The 23,721-nt window shown below is 39.7% G+C and overlaps 2 protein-coding genes across 4 annotated transcripts; one reads left to right on the top strand and one right to left on the bottom strand.

Moving 5' to 3' along the window:
* Nucleotides 1-3,267: 3,267 nt before the first annotated feature.
* Nucleotides 3,268-13,992, bottom strand: TYW5 (tRNA-yW synthesizing protein 5). Of its 3 annotated transcripts, none has more exons than XM_063342453.1 (8): nt 13,860-13,992; nt 12,356-12,510; nt 9,346-9,415; nt 8,396-8,440; nt 7,738-7,875; nt 6,942-7,029; nt 6,307-6,423; nt 3,268-4,555 (listed from the first exon to the last, which is right to left on the bottom strand). In XM_063342453.1, exons 2-8 carry the CDS (start codon nt 12,505-12,507, stop codon nt 4,299-4,301), a joined length of 867 nt encoding a protein of 288 aa, XP_063198523.1. In that variant the 5' UTR covers nt 12,508-12,510; nt 13,860-13,992; the 3' UTR covers nt 3,268-4,298. The 3 variants fall into 3 exon arrangements, with proteins under 3 accessions (XP_063198523.1, XP_063198522.1, XP_063198521.1); XM_063342452.1 differs by lacking the exon at nt 13,860-13,992 and adding an exon at nt 13,501-13,814; XM_063342451.1 differs by lacking the exon at nt 13,860-13,992 and adding an exon at nt 13,681-13,849 and having other exon boundaries at nt 3,270-4,555.
* On the top strand, nt 13,975-20,406 carry MAIP1 (matrix AAA peptidase interacting protein 1). The gene is made up of 5 exons (XM_063342454.1): nt 13,975-14,416; nt 15,856-15,927; nt 17,685-17,811; nt 18,990-19,140; nt 20,129-20,406. The coding sequence occupies exons 1-5, from the start codon at nt 14,087-14,089 to the stop codon at nt 20,205-20,207; spliced, it is 759 nt and encodes a 252-aa protein (XP_063198524.1). The 5' UTR covers nt 13,975-14,086; the 3' UTR covers nt 20,208-20,406.
* Nucleotides 20,407-23,721: the final 3,315 nt, after the last annotated feature.

Genomic DNA, 23,721 nt, shown 5'->3' with positions numbered 1-23,721 from the left:
ACAAACATAGCATCGCACGTGGAGCAGCACATTTCACATGGTCGAGCAGTTCTTTTAATATTTTCAATCTGGTCTTAAAAATGTTGACTAGGAACAGATCTGAACAATTGGAAAGGAAGTAATCTGCTCTTGTTGCTTTTAGGAATTGCCACTTAAAAGAGATCATTGCTCTCAGGAATTACCACGTACAGAGAGAAGAATCTGTCCCCAGTCCCAGAGTCTGACCCAAACCAAAACAGGACATCTTAACATGCAACTTTACCAAAAACTTAGATAACTGGCAAAAAAATAGCTCATCTGTCCCTCTAGTAAAACTGGAGTCTTTGGCTATTGAGTTTTACTAACTTAGAGAGAATCCCTTGTTAAAGTTACTGTCTCAGAATGTGTCTCTTCAACACCTGTGTTGTCTGCATGGAAACATCTAAAGGTCTCGGGTTTGGGAAGATACATTTTGGCCAGAGTTAAAAAGAATCAAGTCTGAACAAGAATTTTTTTGAAGCTGTGAAGTAATGCATATTGAGATCACACCATATCTAATATAACCTGTACTATGGTAAAGTCATCCTCTAGTCAAGTTAGTAGTCCTGTTGTGGGACTAACAGCATGGATGAGGCAAATAGTTTCACCTTGCACACTTTAAAAGGATTGGAAATATTGTTTTGATCCTTCATGATCAAGTCAAACCCTTTTGCATTAGGCATTTAATTTGACACTTGTATAAGAACCTAGACCCTGTGTAGCTCCCGGAGAGAAACATGTTCTTAAGTTAGGTACGTCAAATCTTCAGCACATACATGATAGGCAGATTTTTAATGACCTGTTTAATAGTTTGACAAGATAATATTTTGACATATATTTTTTTCATTTGATTCTTTCCACAGCAACCACACCAAGAAAAATGTATAAAACATTTATCTTCTGAAATTATTTGTCATCCTTTATATTTCATATGACCAAGAACAAACAATTCTTTCTGGATGTTGATTTGCAATGCATTTACATTTTAAAAGCCTCAGTCACCAAATTTTTAGAGTAATTTGAAGTTTGGGGTAGGCCAAGTTTAAACTGCTGATTTCAGATACTGTCTATATTTAAGTATCTTAACTCATCTCAGCCCTGGGCAGTCTGCATCACCTGCCTCCTCTGTTGAATACCCTGTTTGAAGTGGCTGGTTTGAATGCTTAAGATGGTCAGTGTTTATTTTTCTAATACCTGTTACCACAACTTCATCTCTTCTATTGTGGCATGATCCCACTTGCCTTTAGCTCTCTAAAGGACAAACTTCCCCAAAATGTCAGTGGTTCTAGTTCTGCTTGTTATTTCAGTAATGGATTTTTAAGTGTGACTATATGTATTGTCTCACTGTGTTAGCTGGGAGTTACTCCTTTAATGCTTTCATCATTCGTTCATCACTTTATTGCCTGTTTCACACCACGTAGCACAGTGGTTAGAAAGCACTAAGTATTTTTTTTTTTTTAACAGAGTAACCAAGATTTTTATCACTATTCATATTATGCTTAAATTAAGAAAATACATTTTTAAACTGCTTGGTTTCTTCTTTTATGGCATTTCAGAATCATTGTTTTATAGAAGTTATTAAATAAGAAATGGAAGTAACTGGTTCAAAGTGAAAAAAGGGTGGTGCTGACAGAACAATTACTGTGCTGCTCTTCCCACTGATCCACATAGAATAGGTTTTGTTGATCTTTCTTGACTATGCACTTGCATCACATCTGGTGGGGATTACTGACAGTCTTAGAGAAGTGAAAACCAAAGGAGTCATGGGGAGGGGAAAAAAGCCCCAACTCACTGTCATTGCAGACATTTCCCATAGAACACTGGAAGAGAAGCATGAGCAGGGCTGGGCTATCCACCAAGGTGAAATAACCTCATTTGCTGAGATACAAAAATAAAATAAAGGCTTCATTTTAAAGTTGGTAGCGTGAAGAGGAAATAGCTGCACTTGCTGTAGCACTTGGCTCACATTTAGTTCAGCATGACTCTCTCTTCCCAGCCAGATACACGCTTTTCAATCCAAACTTCACGCTAGCCTGAACAGTGAACTATTGCTGCTTTCCTGCTGGGCTACCTCAGCACTAATAACTGCAACTAAGGCATTCAAGGGTTTCATTTGGCCTAAGGTGTTTAGATTAATAGTTTAATAGCTCCCTTACAAAATAAAAAGGGGGATTGAAAAATATTCAAAATGACAGTCTGATTACTTGTGGCTTGAGAGATCTAATTTATGCTTTTTACATACATAGTATGAAACATGTTATTATTGAAAACCTTAATGTCACCGTTAGGTGGCAGGGCAGTGAATGCATTTGACTACAAGATTTTCCTCCTTTTATTTCTCCTCTCCCCAAGAGCCCCAGATGGCTCCCACCCTCCCTCCGGAGCCCAGAGGCATTTCTCGCAAGCTGAGACATAAGCAGATCGCTCATACGCTGGTGGCTGCTCCATGAAGCTTTCCTTATTTATACTTGCATGTTGAAGGGGGCTGCGAATGCCAAGCTAGCACTTGGAGAATTAAGAAATGGGATCAGCCCAGCACTTCTCTGTACTCACATATAGAGAAACTGCCTGTGGTCAGTTAACAGAGAGATAGTAGCTGTGCAGGCACAATGCTGGAACGCAGCTTTGTGTAGCCCTGCAGGCTCTCTGAGCCTCTCCATTTAGTCCTAACGCACAAAGAAGATGCCCTGTACACCTCTGCAGAGCAATTCAGATGGGGCCCTCCACATCACCAGCCCAATGAAGCCAAGAGGCTTCCCCAGCTGAACAGACACAGCGATTCTGTCTCAGCAGTATGCACAAGCAATCCTTGTTCATTTTCGAACAAAGATTTCGGAAGACCTATTTGTGATCCCAAATTTAAATTCTACCCTAAGAACGTACAATGATGCCCATCAGAATCGCTTGGCTGGTTCCATTCACGCCTATTCATTCAGATGGCCGAGTGCCCATTCACATGGGAGCAGACTATTTTCACTGTGTTGAGCTGCCAAGAACAGGTTTAGAATAATCTGCACAGCGTTGCAAGGCCCTGCTCCTCTGGAGAAAGTTTTGTCCAGCCCATTATTAAGACTACATATCTATTTATCTGAGCTTTTGACAAGTTACAGTTATCCAAAAAATGCTGCTAGAAGTAACAGACTGACGTAAATGTCAGATAAATGCTGCATTCCCCAAACACCACCAGTAATAACATCAGAGGGATTTCAGAGAGACAATGACAACCTATCTTTTCTGTGAAATGCTTATCTTTATTTCACAAGGCCTTTATAAGCACCAAAATCTGCTGAAAACTAACCATCTACAACCCCTCTACAACAGGCTCCATCCCAAAAGGTGTGATGCAACCCTCTTTCAGACGGTAACATAATGCATTGCAAACACCACTCCCCATAGATTCTACATCTACTTCAGAACCATGAACGTCATGTCAGATTGTAGGACTGTAGCTGGCTGGATTTGCGGGCGCATTAGTTGCGTATGTTTTACAGCTGCAGAAGCAGCAATGCTGCCCAACTGCACTGGGGCAGTGACAAACAAGGTTTCCTGCGCAATACCTTATTCAGGTAAGGAAGGTGTAAATCATTTACCTTGCAGCCAAGCGACTGCACAATTCTAAACTTAACCTTGTATGATGAGCTTTTGCTTTTTTTCCCCATGCCCACTCTCAGTTTCACCACAAGAGGGAGCAGGAACTCTCCACACTTATTACCAGGCTACTACTCCAACAGAAACCATAGAACCACAGAATGGTTCGGGTTGGAAGGGACCTTAAAGATCATCTAGTTCCGACTGCCCTGCCATGGGAGGCCTCATCCACCCTGGCCTTCAACACCTCCAGGGATGGGGCATCCACAACCATGACCGTTAGAACCACCACCAACGGCTTTCTCGGACCTCCTCAGAAACCACTATGGTTTTCCTAAACTTTAGTAAACAAGGTGGCATTCAGGAAGACATTCAGTTACTTCTAAGCATGCATGCTGTCAGCCCAGCCCAGACATCAAAACTGTTGTTCAGAAAAAATTAAGTAGAACACTCCAAAAAAGTAAAGTAACTGCAGGCACTGCAAATGTGTGCCTCAAGCAGACTGTGCACTCACTGCACATGAAGAAAAAAAAGGAAAAAAATCTACAAGATAAACATTCATCTATAACAAAGTTTATCAACACAGTTTTTATTAGTCTTACAGAAAGCATGCATATGTACACATGGCCAGTTTCCATATTAACATACGATTCTCTACTTTCACAGGAGTTGCTGAATTACAATGTGTTATTTTACCCACAATCATTCCTATAAGCTTTTTCTTGGATGCGTAACACCATTCTCCGTGCGTAAAAATCCCTATATTCCTCAGGTAGTTCTTCAAGTGTTTTCAAGGCCCTGTCCAAGATCTGTATAGCTCTAGACGCTGCCGTGGGATCTTTATTTCCGTAAGTGTCACTCTTATCATAAGACTCAGCAGGAAGATGCTTCCAAAAGACATTCAGTGCCACTCCAAATTCCTCAGAAATTACATTGTGGAACCACAAAGCTGTAGAAAGAAGAATGTCTAAAATGAAAACTATTATCTGAAACTTCCATGTGACTCGTGACAAGTGTCAGAATCATCCAAACTAAATATAGTTGAAGAAAAGCCTTAACTACTGTATTTTTTGTTTATTTATAGATATTAATCCCTGAATATATCACATTGTACCAAATTTAAGGAATTCTTCAAGACATTCACATCAATCTATAACTTCACACAAAAGTAACAATTGCTGAAATATAAAGATACTCAAAGGTAAACAAGCAATAAGCATGTGTAGGATGAAAATAAGACATTTTCACTGTTCACTCATCTCTACTCTGAATGCAGATATCTATTTTCTGTTTCAATTATCTATTATTCTATTTATCTATTTCTATTTAGTCCCTAACCCTGCACAGATTGTCCAAGCATGAATGTAAACCACCAGTGTCAGCCAGGTCACACATGCAAGTTATTTATCTTTTCATAGTAAAGTCACGCGGCTTCCCAACTGAAGCATCATGGCTGTCATAAGGAAGCAAAGACATTTTTGCCTCATTGAGTACATTTTTTAAATAAGTTTAATATGGCACATTTACCCTATTTCAATTTTAAGCTAAAAGACTGAATGCTGTGCTTATTGCAGCTTAGCTGCTGAAGACATCGGAAAAGCTTACTCTAAGAAATGAACAAGAAGTTTCTTTCAGGTTAGGAAAAGGGGCTCCTTCTACCTTCTCCATAATAACCACACACGTTTCTCAAAGAACATCTTCTATTTCAGCGACTAGCATCCCAGAAGGCTGAAAAAGCTAGTACCATTCTCTGGACTCAAAAATCCCTACACTCCCCAGTCATTCCGAGTGCTGAGTGTTTCTGAAGTTTGGACCAGCACACCTCCTGGCAAAGACAAACTAGAATCCGTACGGCATAGAACAAACCAGAAATTATGTATGCTGACATTAGCACCAGTGTGACATACATACCTTTCACTAACTGTAACCAAAAGTGCCTTCAGAAACACAAATGGTAATTTCAAAATTAAGTAACAGGTCCAAGGCTAAGAATTTATTTTAAATTTTCCTAAAAAGCTACTGTCTTCTTGTTTATGGGCCTGTTTATAGTGCCCAGACAATACAAAAAGCAACAGAATAAGTATTTGCCACAAGCTCACGATGAATAAAAATAAAAAATTAGTAAGTAGGAATAGTTCAATAGGAGTAATTCAAATGCCTTTCTCTGATCATCAGAATTGTTATCTCAGCCCAGGAAGCAGCTTTATATTTTCTGCTCGTGCAGAAAAATGATTAGGACTTGTCTTTCCATTCCCCAAAGGTAATCATAAATTTCTGAACGGCCCAATAGCTGTATCATCCATAATTCTCTTCAAATCACGTGCCTCGCAGTTCTTAAGTGCCAGAGCTACAGAAGAACAACGTTACTTCACTCAAATTCTGTCACTAGAAAACGCAGGTCACTGAAGTAATTTCAGATTTCACAAGTTGATTCTATAGTGCTAATCTATTAAAAGACACAAATTCAGAAGCATACAGTGTAATCTTGAAGGAAGGTAAGATTTTGTAGGTAGACTTGATAATACCTTTTATTAGGCTAATTAGTACAGATGGGAGAAGTAGACAAGTTTTGCTAATGTCTTAAGATGCTCCTACTTATAACACAAATGCTTTAGTAACCTCTTACCATCCCTACAAATGAAAAATTGCAAACAAAACTCCTTAAAACCACAACATGGTCAGGAACTATTTGTTACTTACCTGGAATAAATAACACATCTCCTGCTTCCAGAAAACATTGATAGCGCTTGGCTTTCACAAAAAGGGGATATTTCTCTAAGTCTGGGTTATCCACATCCAGCACCTCTGATTTAGTACCTAGGGAAGTTTTCAGAAGTAATGAAACATTCCTACTCTTCCAACAGTAACAAAGCATTATCACTTTGCTGGAAATAGCAGTTCTTGAATCAAATTTAGTACTGGTTTATTGTTCTGTAATCTTCTAAAAACCAGGGAAACCTGATGGCAGTCCTTATTTACTGAAGAGACATGTTCTCCTGCTGTCTATCTCTCTCCTGTAACTGCAACCTTATTAACACTAAAAAACACTTCATCTGACATTTAAAACGCCATTTTGAATCCACACAGAGCACTCCACACAGTTAGGCGCTGAAAACAGAACCTGGCAAAGCTGCTGTGTTCCTTTGCAAATTTCCTAACCTGCCTCAGTAATTGGCTTTGACCAAAAGCAAACAGCATCAGAATTACAGGATGAAATGACTCATTTTATATCAAACTGTCTGTTAGTGATTTTTTTTCGTACAGTGCAAAACTTGTGAGCTGAAAAGGCAACAACAATCACCAAATTCTGAACTACATAAATGTGATATGCATACCTGACAAATATAAATACGGAGCATCTCGAGGACTATACAAAGCAACTCGTTTTTTCCCTGTTACTTGGATTAGGAAGTTATCCATTACCTGGAATAAGCATAGTAAGACAGATGTCAGCCCAGAGTTAAGAATGAATACGTAGCCTGCAACTAATCTAAAATATCATGAGCTTAACAGAGGGAATTATTAAAACCTTCATATATTAAGAATTCATATGTTAAAAGAGCTTCCACATATAGTTCATCTAAGAAAAAAAAAATCAATAATGTGAGTTACTTTATCCCCTTAGCTGCAAATTCTTGACAAATAGTGTATTTGGAAAGACAATATTGCTTTCCAACAACTTTATGTTTCTCCTTAAATAGGGGTTCAAATTCTTCCATCTTAAAACACAAAGACATACCATACTTCAGACATATAAACCAGCAAAATATAACATGAAGTATATTTGGTATTCCTTTTCTTTTTCAGTGCTACCTCTACTTCCCTTTGCTGACTTGCTATTGATAAAGGATTCTTTTTCCTAATTATAATGCAAAAAACCTATTTTGCTTATAAATAAATTTATTTAGAATTACCAACAATCTGGCCATCAGAATAAAAAAAAAATGAAGGTAATCTTGAAGACGAAAATGTTGAAAGTTACCGTGTTTCAGATTTTTAACTGAAACTCAAAACAGTAAAAAAATATGTGACGTTTGTCATTGACAGATCTTTGTTAGAGATTTGCACCTTAATATCTCAACTCTGTATTGTATTCTGCAACATTTTATGCTAAACAATTGTATTACCTACATCATAATGTGTCCATAATTGTAATCCAGCTGAACTGATGCGGAAGACACTGGAGAAAAACTGTTCCTTCTCGAAATACTCTGGAATATGAACATCTTCTGCCAAAATAGGAAACTGCTTTCTGATATCTGCAATATCCTGAAACAAAAACGACATAACTCTTAGAGAACCTATATGTACACTTAAATAAGGGTGCACTTCACTATCATTTCCCATGGGGGGAAACATGGGGGCAGAACTTCAGCATTGGCAAATAGCTGAAAATAGCAATGCTTTTTGGTGGTCACCCTTTCGGTGTTGACTTGCTCAATGATATTAAAAAGAAGAGCCAGGGAGCTGCTTTGAACTGTGGCTGCTGGAAATCACACTGAAGAAGTAAGAGATCATCAGAAATCCTTTCATTTTAGTTTACAACAAAAGGTAAAGAATGGGAGGTGAGGAATGTACTCTTCAGCGATCAGCTAAGCTCTGGTATAACAGCAACTATTTTAGACATTTAGTTTTAATATTCTGACCTAAATCCAGTCAGATTCAGAGGCCAAGTGACCATAACAAGTTGCATGCCTGCACTACACAGCCAGCAGATGACAACAGGCTTTAAAAAATATTCCTAAACTGCTACTTTACAATATTAGAACTGTAATGTCGAGTAACTCACCTTCCTAGCATCTTCACCCACTGATCGCAAATAGTACTTTTCATCCTGAAGAGAAAACAAAAAAAGAGAGTTGTTTTGTTTTTTTTAATATGGATTACAAACACACTTACACACAGAGCCCGAATTTTCATCAATCTAATGCAGGGCTTCATTAAAACATGGTACAAATAAATGGCACTTACTAATTCAGCTACTTTGTTTTACTGCCTTTACTCTACTGCTCCCTGCTGTTCATCTCAAGAAACAGGAAAAATGTTAATTAACTGAGAGTAGAAGAGTGAAGTAGGGGGAGCCTTGTCAACTGCTTCAGCATTGCTGTCACTGAACAGATTCAAAGCAAATGCAGATTATAACTAAGGTTCTTCAGCACACTGATGCAGGAAGCTATTTCAATTGGCTTCAAAACTTAGCGTATTCTATGTAGCATAAAAGGTGAAAAGCGTGCCTGCATTCAAAACTGTTTGCTTCCTAATCACAGTTACCTGAAAAATCCCTAGTTTGAACAGTTACATAAAGAACAGCCACACATTTGCTACTCACAAATTATATTACAATAAATCTGTATTTTTATTTTGATAGCAGATATAAAGACATAATCAAACTCTAAAATATCTTCATGACACTTTCTAGCAAAACACCTAAACAATAGTTGTTATTCTAAAGCAAGGTTTGATTTCTCAATTTTATGCTGGAATTTTTTGTCATGTAAGCAGTTTTTGTTAACAGTATCATGACCACTGAAGTTAACCACACTGTACACATACAAAGCAATTTCCAAGAAAAATAGTCTTCTCCCCACATTTTTTCCCGTGTCTCCAAGCCACACAAAACAGTTAAATCTAAGATCAAGTGCTTTACAGGAGTAAGACTTTAAATTACAAACCACCGTTTTCCCCTCCACATACTCACAAAATAACCAATACAAGTAACTGTCTCACAAAGGAAATTACCTCAGAAAGAAAGTACTCCTTGTGTTTGACTTCAGCTGCTCTTCGTACAAATACATCAAAAGGCAGAGTTCTGAAATATAAATATTTAAGTTTATACAATGAATCAATGTAACAACACATGGTCCAAATGCCAGGTTTAAAATCATAAGCTCTCTTACCATATCTAGTATAACTGAAGACGCAATATGCTGCCTTTTTTTTTTTATTAAATATGGTGACTAATCAGTGTTTGCAGTGGATGTTTGAAGAGTTCTACTGAGACAGAAAACAAGTCTCTCTGCTTTAGTAAATTGCCCCAGTGTAGATCCAAACAGAATCACGTAATTGCTGAGGCTGGAAGATCCTTGCCAAGAGGAGGGTCAACTACAGCAGAGTGCCCAGGACAGTGTCCAGTTGGATTTTGCGTATCTCCAAGGATGGAGACTCCATAACCCCTCTGGGCAACCCGTTCCATTGTTTGCCCATTCTCACTGTAAAATAAGGTTTGGGGTTTTTAGTTTAACAGAATTTCCTGTATTTCAACTTGTGCCCATTGCCTCTCGTCCTGTCACCATAAATCATTGAGAAGAATCCAGCTCCATCTTCTTTACTCCCTCCATCAGCTATTTATACACTTTGATACGATCCCCTCTTAAGCTCAAGAGGCCTGAATGGTTTGAGTCACAGTGTACAAAACTTCTTCCCAGTCAAATTAGACTCCAACTGTGGCCAATGCCTGACAGTACTTGCTTAGACTATTTCTCTAACAGTGTAATTTTTAGGCTTTTTACTGTACGTTTTTATAAATTTGCAGAAAAGCTTAGCATCAAGAAAACTACTGCTAGTGATATACATATGTTTATATCTACGCATTTTCTGCTATGAATTTGTGCATGAACACAGCTACCTATCTTCATTTGTAAATCTTTAAGATTTATTTCAGTTATTTTAATTTTTTTAAATATGTGCTATCTGCAAAACACAGGAATCTTGGTATTATCCAGTGTTTCTTTACAGTTTTCCTTGAATTTATTAAATACAACTTCAGAAGATTCAAAAAGAATCACTGGGCATTCGAGCCTGTCCCTTTGAAGTCAATAAAAGTGTTAGATATTTATTTAAATAACAGGAGCTTTTCATAAGGATTACAGATTTTGGCATCAGTTCATGGCTGAATGGCAAACCAAGCACAAGTAGTAATACAACACGCATTCATTGTTATCAATATTATGTTATGAATTCAATGCTATGTTCATTCAACTCCCATCTCACGTTGTCACTAGCTAACAAATACGCTGCAAGAAACATCACATTTCAGAGCTACCACCAAGTACCCAAAGCTATACCTTCTACCAGAACGTGACCTGCATGTGACAGCACTTGGAGCACTTCTCTAAATATTTTAGGCTTGAAATAAATGAAAATTGAAAACAGCCATTGAAATAAATGGAAAAACAAACAAACAAAACCCAACCCTCTAACTTCAGCTGAACTGTTATATCATGTTCATTTACTGAAGAAAAGTGAGAGCACGGCTCCACGACAGCTTAAACTGATGCGTGCTGGTGCTGCCACAGCTCTGAGCATGCTATCTACCCTAATCATCCCATCTCCTCCCTTATGCTAGCACTGGCACTCATCTGACCTCATGGTGAACCTGCTAGCAAAGCTAAACAGCAGAAAAAATCAGATTTCTGCAGCACATCACAATGTGGCTGAATGAGCTCCAGAATCAACACAAAGAAGGGGGTAGGAGCATGCAACTTACAACAGGACTGCAGTACTACTCATGCGCATCAGTCTAAAATCATGGAACTGCACATTAAATCCTCAGTGTTTCTATTCTTTTAGTTCTACTTATTCTCCATTCACCTTAGAATGAGGGGCTTGCTGTAGAAAGGGTCAAAGCTTCCTGAATTTCAAGTGAAGTAGGTGAAACTACTAATACCTACTATAATGAAGCGTCGTCAGAGCACCTCCATGTGGCTGTCTGCAAACCTGCTAAAGCTAGCATGTTGGATCGACTGTATGTGAACTCACAGTAAGAGATAGTATAATATGAAACAAAATATAGCAGGGAAAAGGAAATATGCAGATAAGGCAAAGTCATTCAAGTACAACCTAACTTCAAAGAATCAAAAGTTCATTGTGCAGTGAGCAGAGAATATCATGATTATACGGCATTTTTTCCCTCTGAACAACAGGCTCCACTCATAAAGACTTGTAGCTTATTTACACTTAGAGCATACGCTTCAGCCTTCTTAAAAGTTTAACAGACTGAACACATCTTGTTCCCACTTAGGGAAAACAAACGACAACCGAAATAAAGGCATTTACCCTTGAAGAGCAACACAATGACTGAGATTAGATGAACTCTGAAGAAATGTTTTGGCAACTACAGGAGAGGAACTTCAGAGGAGATCAAGAGTTTATGTGACCCACATCAAGATTAAAGAGCTGGTGAAATGTGTGGTATCCAGTAGTTTGAACATTCTGAGAACTGCACATGCTAACTTTGAAATGAGCTTGGTTTTAATTAGTAACATCCCTCTAGAGTGGAATAGCATGCCTGCCACATGCCAGCATTCAAAGAGGTTCAGACACATGGTGAGTCAGAAACTAGCACTATTCAGTAACATTGAAAACACACCATATAATTAGAACAAAATAGCATATCATCTAGTATCAAGGAGTTTTTGGTGGTGTTTTTTTTTTTTTTTTACTAACACCAGCAAATGCCAGGCTCAAATTTCCTACAGGAGTGCTCTGTCAAAATACTGCTTCATGCCATCACTTTTAAGGCCCTGTTTGTCTCCTCCTTTCACCCTGTAGTGAAACACCCATTCAGGGTGTTGAGATATTTATGGAATGAAAAGAAGATGGGGAAATCAAGGACAGCACTTTGATCGGTAACTTAAAGTTTTCACAAAGTATCTTCATATTTTCACCCTCAGCTTCAAACAGATGCACTGTTTGTTTGAAAGTTACAAGCACATGCCTTTAAAATACAAGAGGCCTTGGGATGAAGTACCTATACACAAAGTTCTTACTGAGGAAATCCATCTGTGGCACTGCAGAAACATGAATCTTTACTTCTTTAGATCCTTCGGCTTGGCTCAAGTAATCTACTGTCCATTTGGTTGTGCAAGTACCCAGTTCCATTCCTTTCAGTACTACTGGCATTCTCTAGGGAACAAATAAAAATTCAACAGTGAAATGATTGTAGCATCCAGTGGAAAAAAAAATCAGAATTAGTTTTTCAAAGTACACGCAAACAAGTCAGTTGAATATCAGGACTTGCTGCACGAAGTCACAACTGATCTGTTCGCAAATGAACAAAGTGAATCAGAATGCTGAATAGAAACAAAATGCAGTAGATCATGGGACTGTTATGGCTATGGAGAAGCAAAGACAATTTTAACACTCAATTTTGTGCTGGGGCCATTGAGTAATCTAGCCAGGCTAAGGAATCATTTTAGTCATTCTAGCCAGAGCTCAGCAGAAAACAGACAAAAGGCCCTACCGTTAAGGTGTAGACTGGGAGCTATGGTGGTGCTATACATTCTCACGAAGCTCTTTCCACATATATTAAGGCCCCTTGATGCTGACAACCATGAAAAGGCTTCATAGAATCGCCTAGGTTGGAAGGGACCTTTCAGATCATCTAGTCCAACCACCAATCTAACTCTGACAAAAACCATCACTAAACCATATCTCTAGGCACTGTGTCTACCCATCTTTTAAATACCTCCAGGGCTGGCGATTCAACCACTTCCCTGGGCAGCCTGTCCCAATACTTAATAACTCTTACAGTGTAAAAATTTTTCCTAATATCTAGTCTAAATCTCCCCTGGTGCAACTTGAGGCTGTTTCCTCTTGCCCTATCGCCCGTTACTTGGGAGTTTGATCCAGCACACACAAAAAAAATCAGCAGAAAAACACTTTTGCTTTGAATCAGGACCTCGGAGGGAAAAGGAAGCAGCAACAACAAAGCACCAAACCCAGCAATCACACTTTTTTTAAACACTGACAAAGAAAATTAACTCGGAGGGAGATCGGCTCTCTGAGCTTTTCCGCCGCCCAGAAGAGATCTGCCCGCAGGCGCCCCTTGCTCCTCAGCTCACGTTCAATTTAATGGCTCACGACACCTCCCAGGGATCGCATCACACCCCGAACCTGCGGTCTGCCACCACCAGCTCCGCCGGGCGAGACGGTGTCACAGACGATCTCCTGCCCCGGCCCGCTCCAGCGCGGCCCCGCTCACCCCACCCAGCGACGGGGCGGCTGCCCCGGGCCCGCCGCGGCCCCAGAGGCCCACGCCACGGGTGCGCCCCGGCGGGAGGCGCGGAGCCGTACCCGGGGGTAGACATCCCGCAGGAACCGCTCCCGCGTGACCGCCGCCAGCACCTCCACCGGCACCACCGGCTGCTCCCGCCGCTCCATGGCCGCTGCTTCCGCCCCGGCGACCCGCGTCCGTTCTCCCGCCGCTCCCCCCGGGAAGCAGAGCTGCGGCAGAAACGTTCCCCGCCGCCTACCGCTAGGCAGGGGCCGGGGAGGCAGCGGGTTCCTCTCTTCGCCGGGAGACGGCTTCCGCGCTGACTCCACGCTCCTCCGAGCCGGCGCCATCGGAACCGCCGGTCACCGGGACCTCCGCCGCCTCCTGAGGACGTCCTTGTTTCCCGCGGAGCAGGCGCCGCGGCCGGACTGACCTGACGGGACGGGACGGGACGGGACGGGACGGGGCGGGGCGACAGCGGCCATCATGGCGCTGCGTGCGGCTCCCGGCTGCGGCCGTTGGCTGGCGCGCGCCCTCACGGTACCGGGGGCGGCCCGCGTTCCCCCGCTGCTGCTGCTGCCGCCGCTGCCCCCCGCCGCCGCCTCGGCCCTGCCGCTGGCCGGGCTCCGGCCCACCGCCCGGTTCGCCAGCAGCGCCGGGCAGGGGCCAGAGGCCGAGGGTCCGCAGCGGCGGGTGTTGGTGGTGAGGATCACCAGCCCCATCGCCTGGCTCCGTACCCGCTTCTGTTATCTCCTCATCCGCCTCTACTTCGACCAGGAGTTCAGCGTGGAGGAGTTCACCCGTGGGGCCAAGCAGGTGAGCGCCGAAGGGGCGGCGGCGGTGCTGCTTTTCCCCTCAGGGAGACGAGAAGGGCCGGCCGGCCTGAGGAGAAAGGTGTCCCAGCCGCCCCGGCGCCTCAGGGCCGCCCTGCCGAGCTCCCCGGGGCCGGCTACCGGTGCCCGGGCTTGATCGCCGGTGCGGACATCCTAGCGCCTGCCTTCCCTCGGTTCTCTGAAACTCCTCTGGGAAATAGGTGGAGTTTGCCCACTTTGGGCTCCCAAGTACCTCGCTTCTGGAGGAGGTGAGAACAACCGGAGGTGCGCTTTTCCTCAGGCTTTTCTTGTTTTCTTTTCCCGGATTCCAGAATTAAAATGAGGTGGTTTAGCCATGCCCCAAAGTAGTATGAAGTGCCAGTGGAAATGTGCCTCATTTTACCTGGTTTTCCCTAAAATGACAAAGTTTAGGCAGGTGTAGAGCTGGTACATATATTTGTTTCTCCACGTTTTTGAACCCAATAAGCTTTGTCAACAGAATGCGTCAAAGAGGTAATGATCACAAAGCTAATAATGTAAGAAGTACGGAGTTACCTGCTGTGAAATTGTATTTCCTAAAAAAAAAAAAAAAAAAAAAAAAAAACCAACAACAAACAAAAAATCAAAAAACAAAATCACAAAAGAATACAAAAACCCCAGAACAAATAATAAAAAAAAAAAAACAACCCGAAAACCAAAACAAGTGGTAGGGGACCAAACATTAAAATGCTTAAGGTCAATTTAAGAGAGACAAAAAACCCTGCACTGAATTCATTGCCGTGCTTGCAGAACTACCTTTTTTACCTTACTGTGTTTTTTTGTTTGTTTGTTTGTTTGTACTTGGTGTAGAGCCTTAACACTCTTATCAGCATTTCACAAGTGTAGTATTTGAGTATGTAGAGGCATTGCTGTATATAGGTAATTATATCTGCAAAATTGAGAAGAGAAGGGGAGTTGAGTTTCCTGGAGTTTAGAAACTAAGCCAGATTTATAAAGAAATTTGTTATAAACCAGAGCTTCTGTTTTGACTGAAACCAGGAGACAGGCTGCAAAAAGGGGCAGGGGAACAAAATAATGACATGGATAGACACAGACTTTGAATAATCAAAAAGAGAGTAAAACCAACTCATATGGATTACTGTAATGCTTTTTAGTAAGCTGTGCGTTCACTTGCCTGTTATCAAAAGGTTTGATGCTTTAAATGACGGATTGGAAAGAAACTTTGGTTTTATCTGTTCACGTAATCACCTTTTTAATGCTTGAGGGCATCCATTTCAACGGTGATATACTCTGCAAACATTGAAATCTTAAATCATGAAATCTTCAGGTAGCTTGTCACATAATGATGGATTTGTCTGAAAAATAGACCAACCTAGTGTTATTTGTTTATGTATTTCTCTCTCTCTCTCTCTCTCTTTTTTTTTTTTTTTTTTTTTGTGGTAGGCCTTTTGTGTTGTTTCAAAGCTGCTGTCTCAGCGTAAACTTGACCTGCTGGATGAACTTGTATCAGCAGAGGTAAATGCTTTCCATTTCTTATTCTACCAATTGATTTTCCCTTACAAAGTAACATGTGTTCAGCCTGTCATTATCTACAGATACTGGCAGTTTGGTTTAATTTGGGAAACAAACCATAGCGCGGAACAAGGTAATTGTTTGTCCTGCAGCTTTTTTATCTGTAACGTCAAGGCAGGAGACTTAATTTGAAGTTACTGTATTGAAAAAAAAAAACCCAATATTATTGCCATTGAGCATTAGGGCCAATTGCCAAGAAGATTGCTGGCGTACCAGAAAGGATTGAAAGGCAGCGGGTTCTGGATGGCAGGCGGAACTGCGTACCTTTGTTGGTGTAGGCAGATAGCTGATGCTTTCGGTCTGTGCACCATAATTCAGATGAAGAAAGAAACTGCTGTGTGCTCATCCCTGCTCCACTAATACGTTCCCACCCCCAAGCAGATCATACAGCCAGTTACTGGTCTCAGCTGGAAGGCCTCAGTGTTGTGTCATGGTCTCAGGGATATGGCTGGCCTGGGTGGTTAAACATCGGTGCTGCGTGTTCTTTGTTTCTATGAATTTTTAATTGCTGAAGTTGTCTTGGCCTTCCCAGGGTATGGAGGTAGCAGATGCATCAGAATCAAGTGGAGGAGATACTTCAGGTCTATGTCTGCCTTGTTACTGGATGTCAGCTTGGCCTGCCCTATTGCCACCCATGACTTTGCAGCAAAAATTTTGGTGCTGTTGTAGTGCATCCCCACTGGACAATCTTGCCTCCTGTCTCTGAGCAGAGATAGCAATAAAATGTGAGTTTGTTTCTTACAGTTGTTTTGAAAGAGCATCTCCTCTTCCTCTGCTCATCTTAAAACCTTCAGGTGATTGAGTTAACATTAATCCAGAGACCTCGTGTAATGAGAGTGTGTAGTGGCTGAGGCTGTGATACCACATAAATTTGTTATTGTTTTGGCCAGTGAATTTTATACTGGCAAAATGTACTAGAAACCAATGTGTTCTAGTGAAAATCACCCCTTGTTTCCACGTGACCTCTGGATTTGTTTGTTATTTAAAAATGGCAATTCAAGTTAGGCTAAAAACTGAGTATGAGTTAAAAATAAGTGCTGCGCAGCCTCATCCTTCCTTTCTCATGTGTCTTTCTCGTGTGGTGTTTGAGGTGATGCCCCTGTTCAGTTCGTGCACCACACCCTTTTCCTACTTAACACAGCTGTGCAGATCTTAGGACACTCAATATGTGAACGCGATGTGGAACTTACGTCTCAGAGCAATGGTTTTCAGTCTTTTCTGATGGTGTATAAACTTTTTCTAATGGAAATGTGGATCACAAAATGGCAAAGATAAACTTAGTGGTAATGGAACTGATTTTCAAAGAAATTTGTGAAAGATAACTAAGAAATAATTGAATCAAAAGCTAATACATAGTGACAAATCAGCGGTGAGAAGGCAGAATGTAAGTATGATTGTGGAAGCAAGCTTAATTGGTATTTTCTGGGCTTACATGCCTTGCTTTGCAACTCCTGTTTTGACAATACCTTTTCTAAACATTTTTAAATACTTTGTTTTCATTGGTTTGAGCATTAAATGGATCTTCTTTACTATCGCTGAATTAGGATTTGAGAGTGCCCAAACTTCCCAGTGCTTTTTCAGTTCTGCTCTTGTATATGTTATACAAATGTTTTAGCAATGTAGCTCTTTTTATAAACTGCAGTAGAAAAGAGTGTTACTTCAATTTCCTAATGAAAAACTAACAGTTTTTCTGAATTTAGGTACTTCAGGTGCTGAAGGAGAAGATTTCTTTGCTCCCTGACAGCCACAGGGATGCTTTAGCAGCTGACATTGATGCAATCATGTACACAACAGAAGGAGATGTTCGCATTTACTATGATGATGATGGTATGTTTAGAATTCTAAAACATTTCAGCAATGGGCAGTCTTATTTCCTTATTTTGCTGCTAAGCAGACATTCTCCCTACAGATGTGTTTTTGAGTACTGTTTCTCGTTTGTTGTTCTTCTGTTTATAGTTAATTTGTATGTAATACCCTGATTGCCTTTTAAACCAGAACTTGAGAGGTTATTGTTAGTAAGTCATGGTACTGTTTTGACTTCTGTTTAGGTCTTGCCCATTCCTCTTCTTTTGCAATTTCAGATTTTTACATTATTAATCCTTAGCAATCTCAAACCACTCAAAAACAATTATTCTACAATATGCAGAAAGATGTTGCTTCAGCAATGAAAATACGTCTTCCAAGAAGGATAGTGAAGGCTGGATAATGAATTAAATTTTGATATCTTCACTTTTATTCTGGTTTCATGGGATATGCTTTGTTCTAGGACTTCTTGATTTTTTTTAATTTTTTTTTAAGCTAGTGTTGAGCTCAAACAAGTTTTTCTTTTGGTTGAATACCAGTATTATGTGCTCACTTCACTATCAGACACAGTTGAGATGGTTTAGATGATTAACCAGCCTGTCCCAAGCAGAGATCGTGGATTCCTGCCCCCAGACCATGTCCCATTTGTATATCGACCATGACTTCTGTGGTATGGAATATTCCTTTGGCCAGCTTGTCCTGTCTATGCTCCCTCTCAGCTTTTATGGGAAGCTGAAAAAGTCCTTGACTAATAAGAACATTACTTACAAACAACTAAAACCATATGTGTTATCAGCATTATTCTCATACTAAATCCAAAACACAGTAGCTACTAGAAAAAAAATTAGCTGTGTTATCACAGCTGAAACCAGGACACTACTCTACATACTTTTGTAGTGTCAGTGGTTGTCTTTGGACCTTGTGGTAACCAGCTTTTTTTGGTATCATTTGATTATGTACAGTGTCACATAATACTCATGGTAAAATACATACCTTTCTACAGAGTGTATTTTTATTGTTGCTAAACAGCATGAATATGGCTTTAAATACCTTTATTGTTCATTATTCTATCATGCATTCTTTATGGTTGAAGTCAGCTGCCCTTCCAGGGTCTCACTAGAATATATGCTAGATAGCAAATAGGAATATTTGACCAATGAGAAAAATGAGATCTACCTTATGCTTTGATTTATTTCCAACAGGAAGAAAGTTTGTTAGTATCCTGATGCGTTTCTGGTATCTGAATGGTGCTAACCTACCTGATGAAGTACCAGGGGAAACCAAAGTTTTCCAGATTGTGTTTGGAGATGAAAGCACAAAAGAAAAAAGACATCTTTTAACAGCAAACTATGAGTAAGTTTACTTGTCCTTTTTTTTTTCTCCGTATACATAGGCTAGCTGTGTGGAAAGCAGTTTGGGAACTGAAAGTATTCACACTGTGACAGTGCAGAACTTGGTATGTTTTAATTTACCTTGATTCTAATCTAAGTTAGTTCTCATCCAGCTTTCCAGTTTTTATACTAGGGCAAAATTTTTGAAATACACCTTAAAATCATTATGTCATTACCTTGCTTCTGAGTTGAGGTAACAGCAGTGCAGTTAAGCTAAGCAGTCAAGTGTGGACCTGTTGACTTGTCACTTCCCACAGAGAAGTCAGAACTGCAATTAACTGAAAAAGTAGCTCATGAAAGAGGAAATTTTTTTAGCCAAATGCTTTCTGCAGAAAGGCGTAACAAAGCGAGCATCATCTGGTGTTCAGATAATTCGTGCCACTCTGATCCAGGCCCTCAAAGCACATGTTAGGCGGATGAATTTTCGTAGAAATGCTTGTAAGTAATGTCTGTAAATAAATGCTTGTAAATAATTCAGTACTACTGTTAGCTTGATCTTTGATGTATTTCTGAAAAAATATTACTTTTCAAGATATAGTTCAGTAAAAATGAAAACTTTCAGGTAGAATGTGTAGTATGTGATTTCCTTTTACAAGGCAGTTACCATGCCATTAAATGAAAGCCTTTATTTAGAGATAAAGATCTGCCACAAAGCTATATTCATAGTTACTGCTATGAAAACTGGGTGCTCTCTTGATATCAGGGTCTATACTGTTGCTGCTTGATCCTCTCTGTGGGATCTGATCTGCTATCAAGTCAATGCACTTTATTTCTTTCTATAGAATTAATTTTGATCTTCCGTTTGGGGCCTAAGCATCAGAGTCTAAGGAGCTTTTACAGGAATAACTTGGAAGTTAAATATTTCCTTATGATTTCTTGTTGGTGTTAGTAGCTCTTTAAGGATAAAGTAAATTTTAACAACTCTTCACTTACTGTTTTTTCTTTTCCAGGTTCCAAAGGGAATTTACAGAAGGAGCAAAACCAGACTGGACAATTACACGGATTGAACATCCAAGGCTATTAGAATGAATGCCTTATACAGTCTTTTTATGTACCATTGTAAATGTTCTGATGTAACAAATATCAGGCTTTTTTTGGTCTTTTTTTTTTCCCTTCCTGCCTTCTCCAAAAGAGGAGTGAATTTTGTATGTTTGATTTCTCAGAACTGTTTCTGAAACTTACACTGTGCTGCAGCATCACAATAAAGCCTTTTCCCTGGAACAAGCTAGTACAAGTTTAATTGGTACTAATGCTCATTCAAGGCATTTACACAGTGCAGTTTCACGCAAGCCAGTATTACGGGTATGTCGACGTCTTACATTCTGAGAAGAAATGGTACTACTTGAAGACAAACAACACTTTTGTGGCTGGTGGCCCTTCTGAGTTATTTTCGTATGTTTCTTTTTTCCCTAGGGACGGTACAATATATAATTGAATAATATGCAAGATGAAATAGAGGTAGATGGACTTCTTAGATTGTCTAGCCTCAGCGGTTCATTTTGAGGTAACCTTGCTTTTGAATATATTTGAGATTAAGAAAGTTAGAGACAATATCAGTATTTGGTACAGGATTGGACTGAAAAAAATAACTTCTAGCATTGCACTGGGAAAATGGATCAAAGATTTATTTTTTTTGTAAATAAAACCAACATTCCTTACAGGAATTCCGTACAGGCAATTGCAATTTTAGAGGTTTATGAAAGAAAAAATGAAAGAAAACATTAATTTAAAAGAGGACTTGACAGTGAAACTAAATGAAGTCTGAAATGCTTGTTGAAAAAATGAGCAAATCATTAAAATTAGATCTTGCAACTTAACGATTTCCCAATTATCAGATTATCTCTGTTTCTGGAACTTGAGATCCCTGGTGTAAATAGTTTGAGACTTTTATATGCAGATTCTCAACTGGAGATTATCGTAACTTTTTTTTTTTTTTTAAATCCCCTACCTTAACTTTAAAGATAAAGCTAACTTTCTACCCAGGCATGTTGTAGAGTTTCATGCAGTGTTTTGAAAGTGCAAAATAAGTATAATTGCTGTGATTCACAGAAATTGTGATTGAAAAGTATAAATTCAATTTTTTGTAGTTTAGCTCTTTTGATGCAGTGATTTAATGAGAATAATGATTAAAGCTTATCAACAAGTTTTTATGTCAAGTCCTGGCAAAATAATTGTGGTGGTTTTGCTCTGCCTTAGCAGCAGCAGCCTGGTCTTATAATGGAGAATTTTTGATTTGTCCCCTGGACAAAGTTCAGTGATGACAGAGAGCCTTCTCCTCAGGGGATAAACAAAATCATGTATTTAAAATTATATACAGCTATTTTGTATGCAGTCAGTCTGGAAAAGTTTGAGACAGAGTGAAATATGTTTATTATTCTTTGGGCCATTTTGCTGGAGTGGTGCTAAATGGTAGCAGGTCCAGTTTGGCCACTGAATGATGTGCCGCAAGAAGCTGTGGTCAGCTATATTTAACATATTAAGAGGAGAAGCAAGCAGAACACTAGTGAAGTGTGCAAATGCACTTCTAAAAGAAGGCATTATTATGGAGTAAAAGACGACAAAAGCCAGTGAAGCCATGTTTGCGTTCATGAGTGTCTGTTTTCACATCAGAGTAGCGGAGATCTATCTAGAAATGCTAGTATGTCTTAATTTTTAATTTGGGTTACTTTATTAGTATCTTTTTTGTTTGATTTATTAAAACGGGAGTCTGTCATGACTGATGAGGACTTGCCACTTACTAGTGAGCGTTCCATTTTTGGAAACAGGCAGGGTAGACCTTTCTGTATGACTTAGAATGAAAAAAAATATTTTTGTTTTGTTTACTATAAAATTGTGACTTGATATGAACATGCTCCAAATTGATAACACCGTTTTGCTGAAAAAAAGAGATGTCATTGGAAACTTACACGTGCTGTTTTATTCTTTTGAAGTTGTGTTTGTCTTGTAGGTTGTGAGGGATGGCTGTTGGATGTTTGGGATTTTTCCCCTCTGATCTTAATTTTTAAAATTATCCTGGATACTACAATTCTTCATTGGATGCAAAACTGCGCAGGGCCTTACTGCACCATAAATAAGTTGGAAAGGCACATAAATTCCTGAGCATAATGTACGTGACAGTGGTTCATTTCCACAGTGAATAAAACTGGTGTAATTAAATTGGATTTACAGTCTCATATTGGCTTCAGAAAAAAACACCACCCACCCCACCAAAAAAACCCAAACCAACCCCAAGCCCAACTTGGAAGGAATGGATAAATGTACATCTTAAAGAAGAGGGCATTGAACTTTACAGGAAGCTTTGAGTCATTTTTACCTGCCATCCTCAAACTCTCCATCATAAATCTGATTGTCATAGCTTAATCAGACTGAAGTGAGTGTCAGTGAAGGGTGTCATCTTATGGCATCCACATTTTATCTTGTGGAAATATTTTTCTTATGTGTTCCTTGTTCAGGCAGAACAGGAACCTCTGGTTTCTACGTTGACAACCAAAAAAATCTACCCAAACCTCCTATTATCTAAGATAAGAAATGTATTTAGTGTCTTCAAGCTAGCTCCTGGTGAATACATTTCTATATACTAGAAAAGTTGTCCCAAATTCTCATGGCAAAAAGGATGAGTAAAGGGTTAAGTTTGCTTCATATTGATCTAAGACAGAGATTGAGGAGAATATTGTCTTGTAATTTTGGGATTTCCAGTGCTGCCTTTCAAACGCCTTACTCTAAAAACCATAATACTAACTTAAGTGTTACGGAATTTTAAGAGAGAGCTATAAAGGAACTGTTTTATTAGAAAAATTTTCATGATTCAGGAATAATGATGGTTAACAGGGAACACTAGAACAATCTGGGGACCTCTGTGTCACAGCATGCTATTGCACCCCAATTCTCTTGCTGATTTGTCTTGGACATCACCTTGGAAATCCTAGTGTGTAAGGAACTGGGTGTGCTTTATTTCCCTTTCATCTCCTTGCCTGACTTCCATTTCTGTTGCTTTAAGTCAGGAGGACGAGTACAATTGTAATGATAATGTACAACCTGTAAATCCCCATACATACTCATCTAAAATATTTGCAGTTTTAGCCTGTGAACGTCTTCATTCAGACAACAGTAATTCTTGAAAACAGTATTACCAGGTCTGGTAGTGATTTTTAGGGTAAAATTCATATGTCTATTAGCAACGCTGACATTTCCGATCCATGTTCCACAGAACAGTAAGGTCACAAGTTGTCTGGACTACGCATGAACTGGTCATAGAGATTCAAAGTACCACATTCTTCTCTGGGCAAAATCATGTTTCTTTAGGTTCATGTGGAGTTTGGGAAGCCTTTGTTTGTTTGTTTGTTTGTTTGTTTTTTCATCTGAAACTGTGGTCGCGTTTACTAATTACTGACACTGCTCAACTTTAAGTAGCTGCTTGGCACAATTTCAATGCATGTGTTTAAATCTTGACAAGCACTAATTAAATCTGGCCAACAAACCCCTCATTAATTTGCACACCCCACTCACCAGTAGGTGGCCTTGGTCACAAAGCTATTGTGTCTGG

Source organism: Chroicocephalus ridibundus, chromosome 7 (genome assembly GCF_963924245.1).
Source record: "Chroicocephalus ridibundus chromosome 7, bChrRid1.1, whole genome shotgun sequence".
Lineage (NCBI taxonomy): Eukaryota > Metazoa > Chordata > Aves > Charadriiformes > Laridae > Chroicocephalus > Chroicocephalus ridibundus.
Note: the sequence above shows the minus strand (reverse complement) of the source record. Positions and strands in the feature narration are given on the sequence as shown.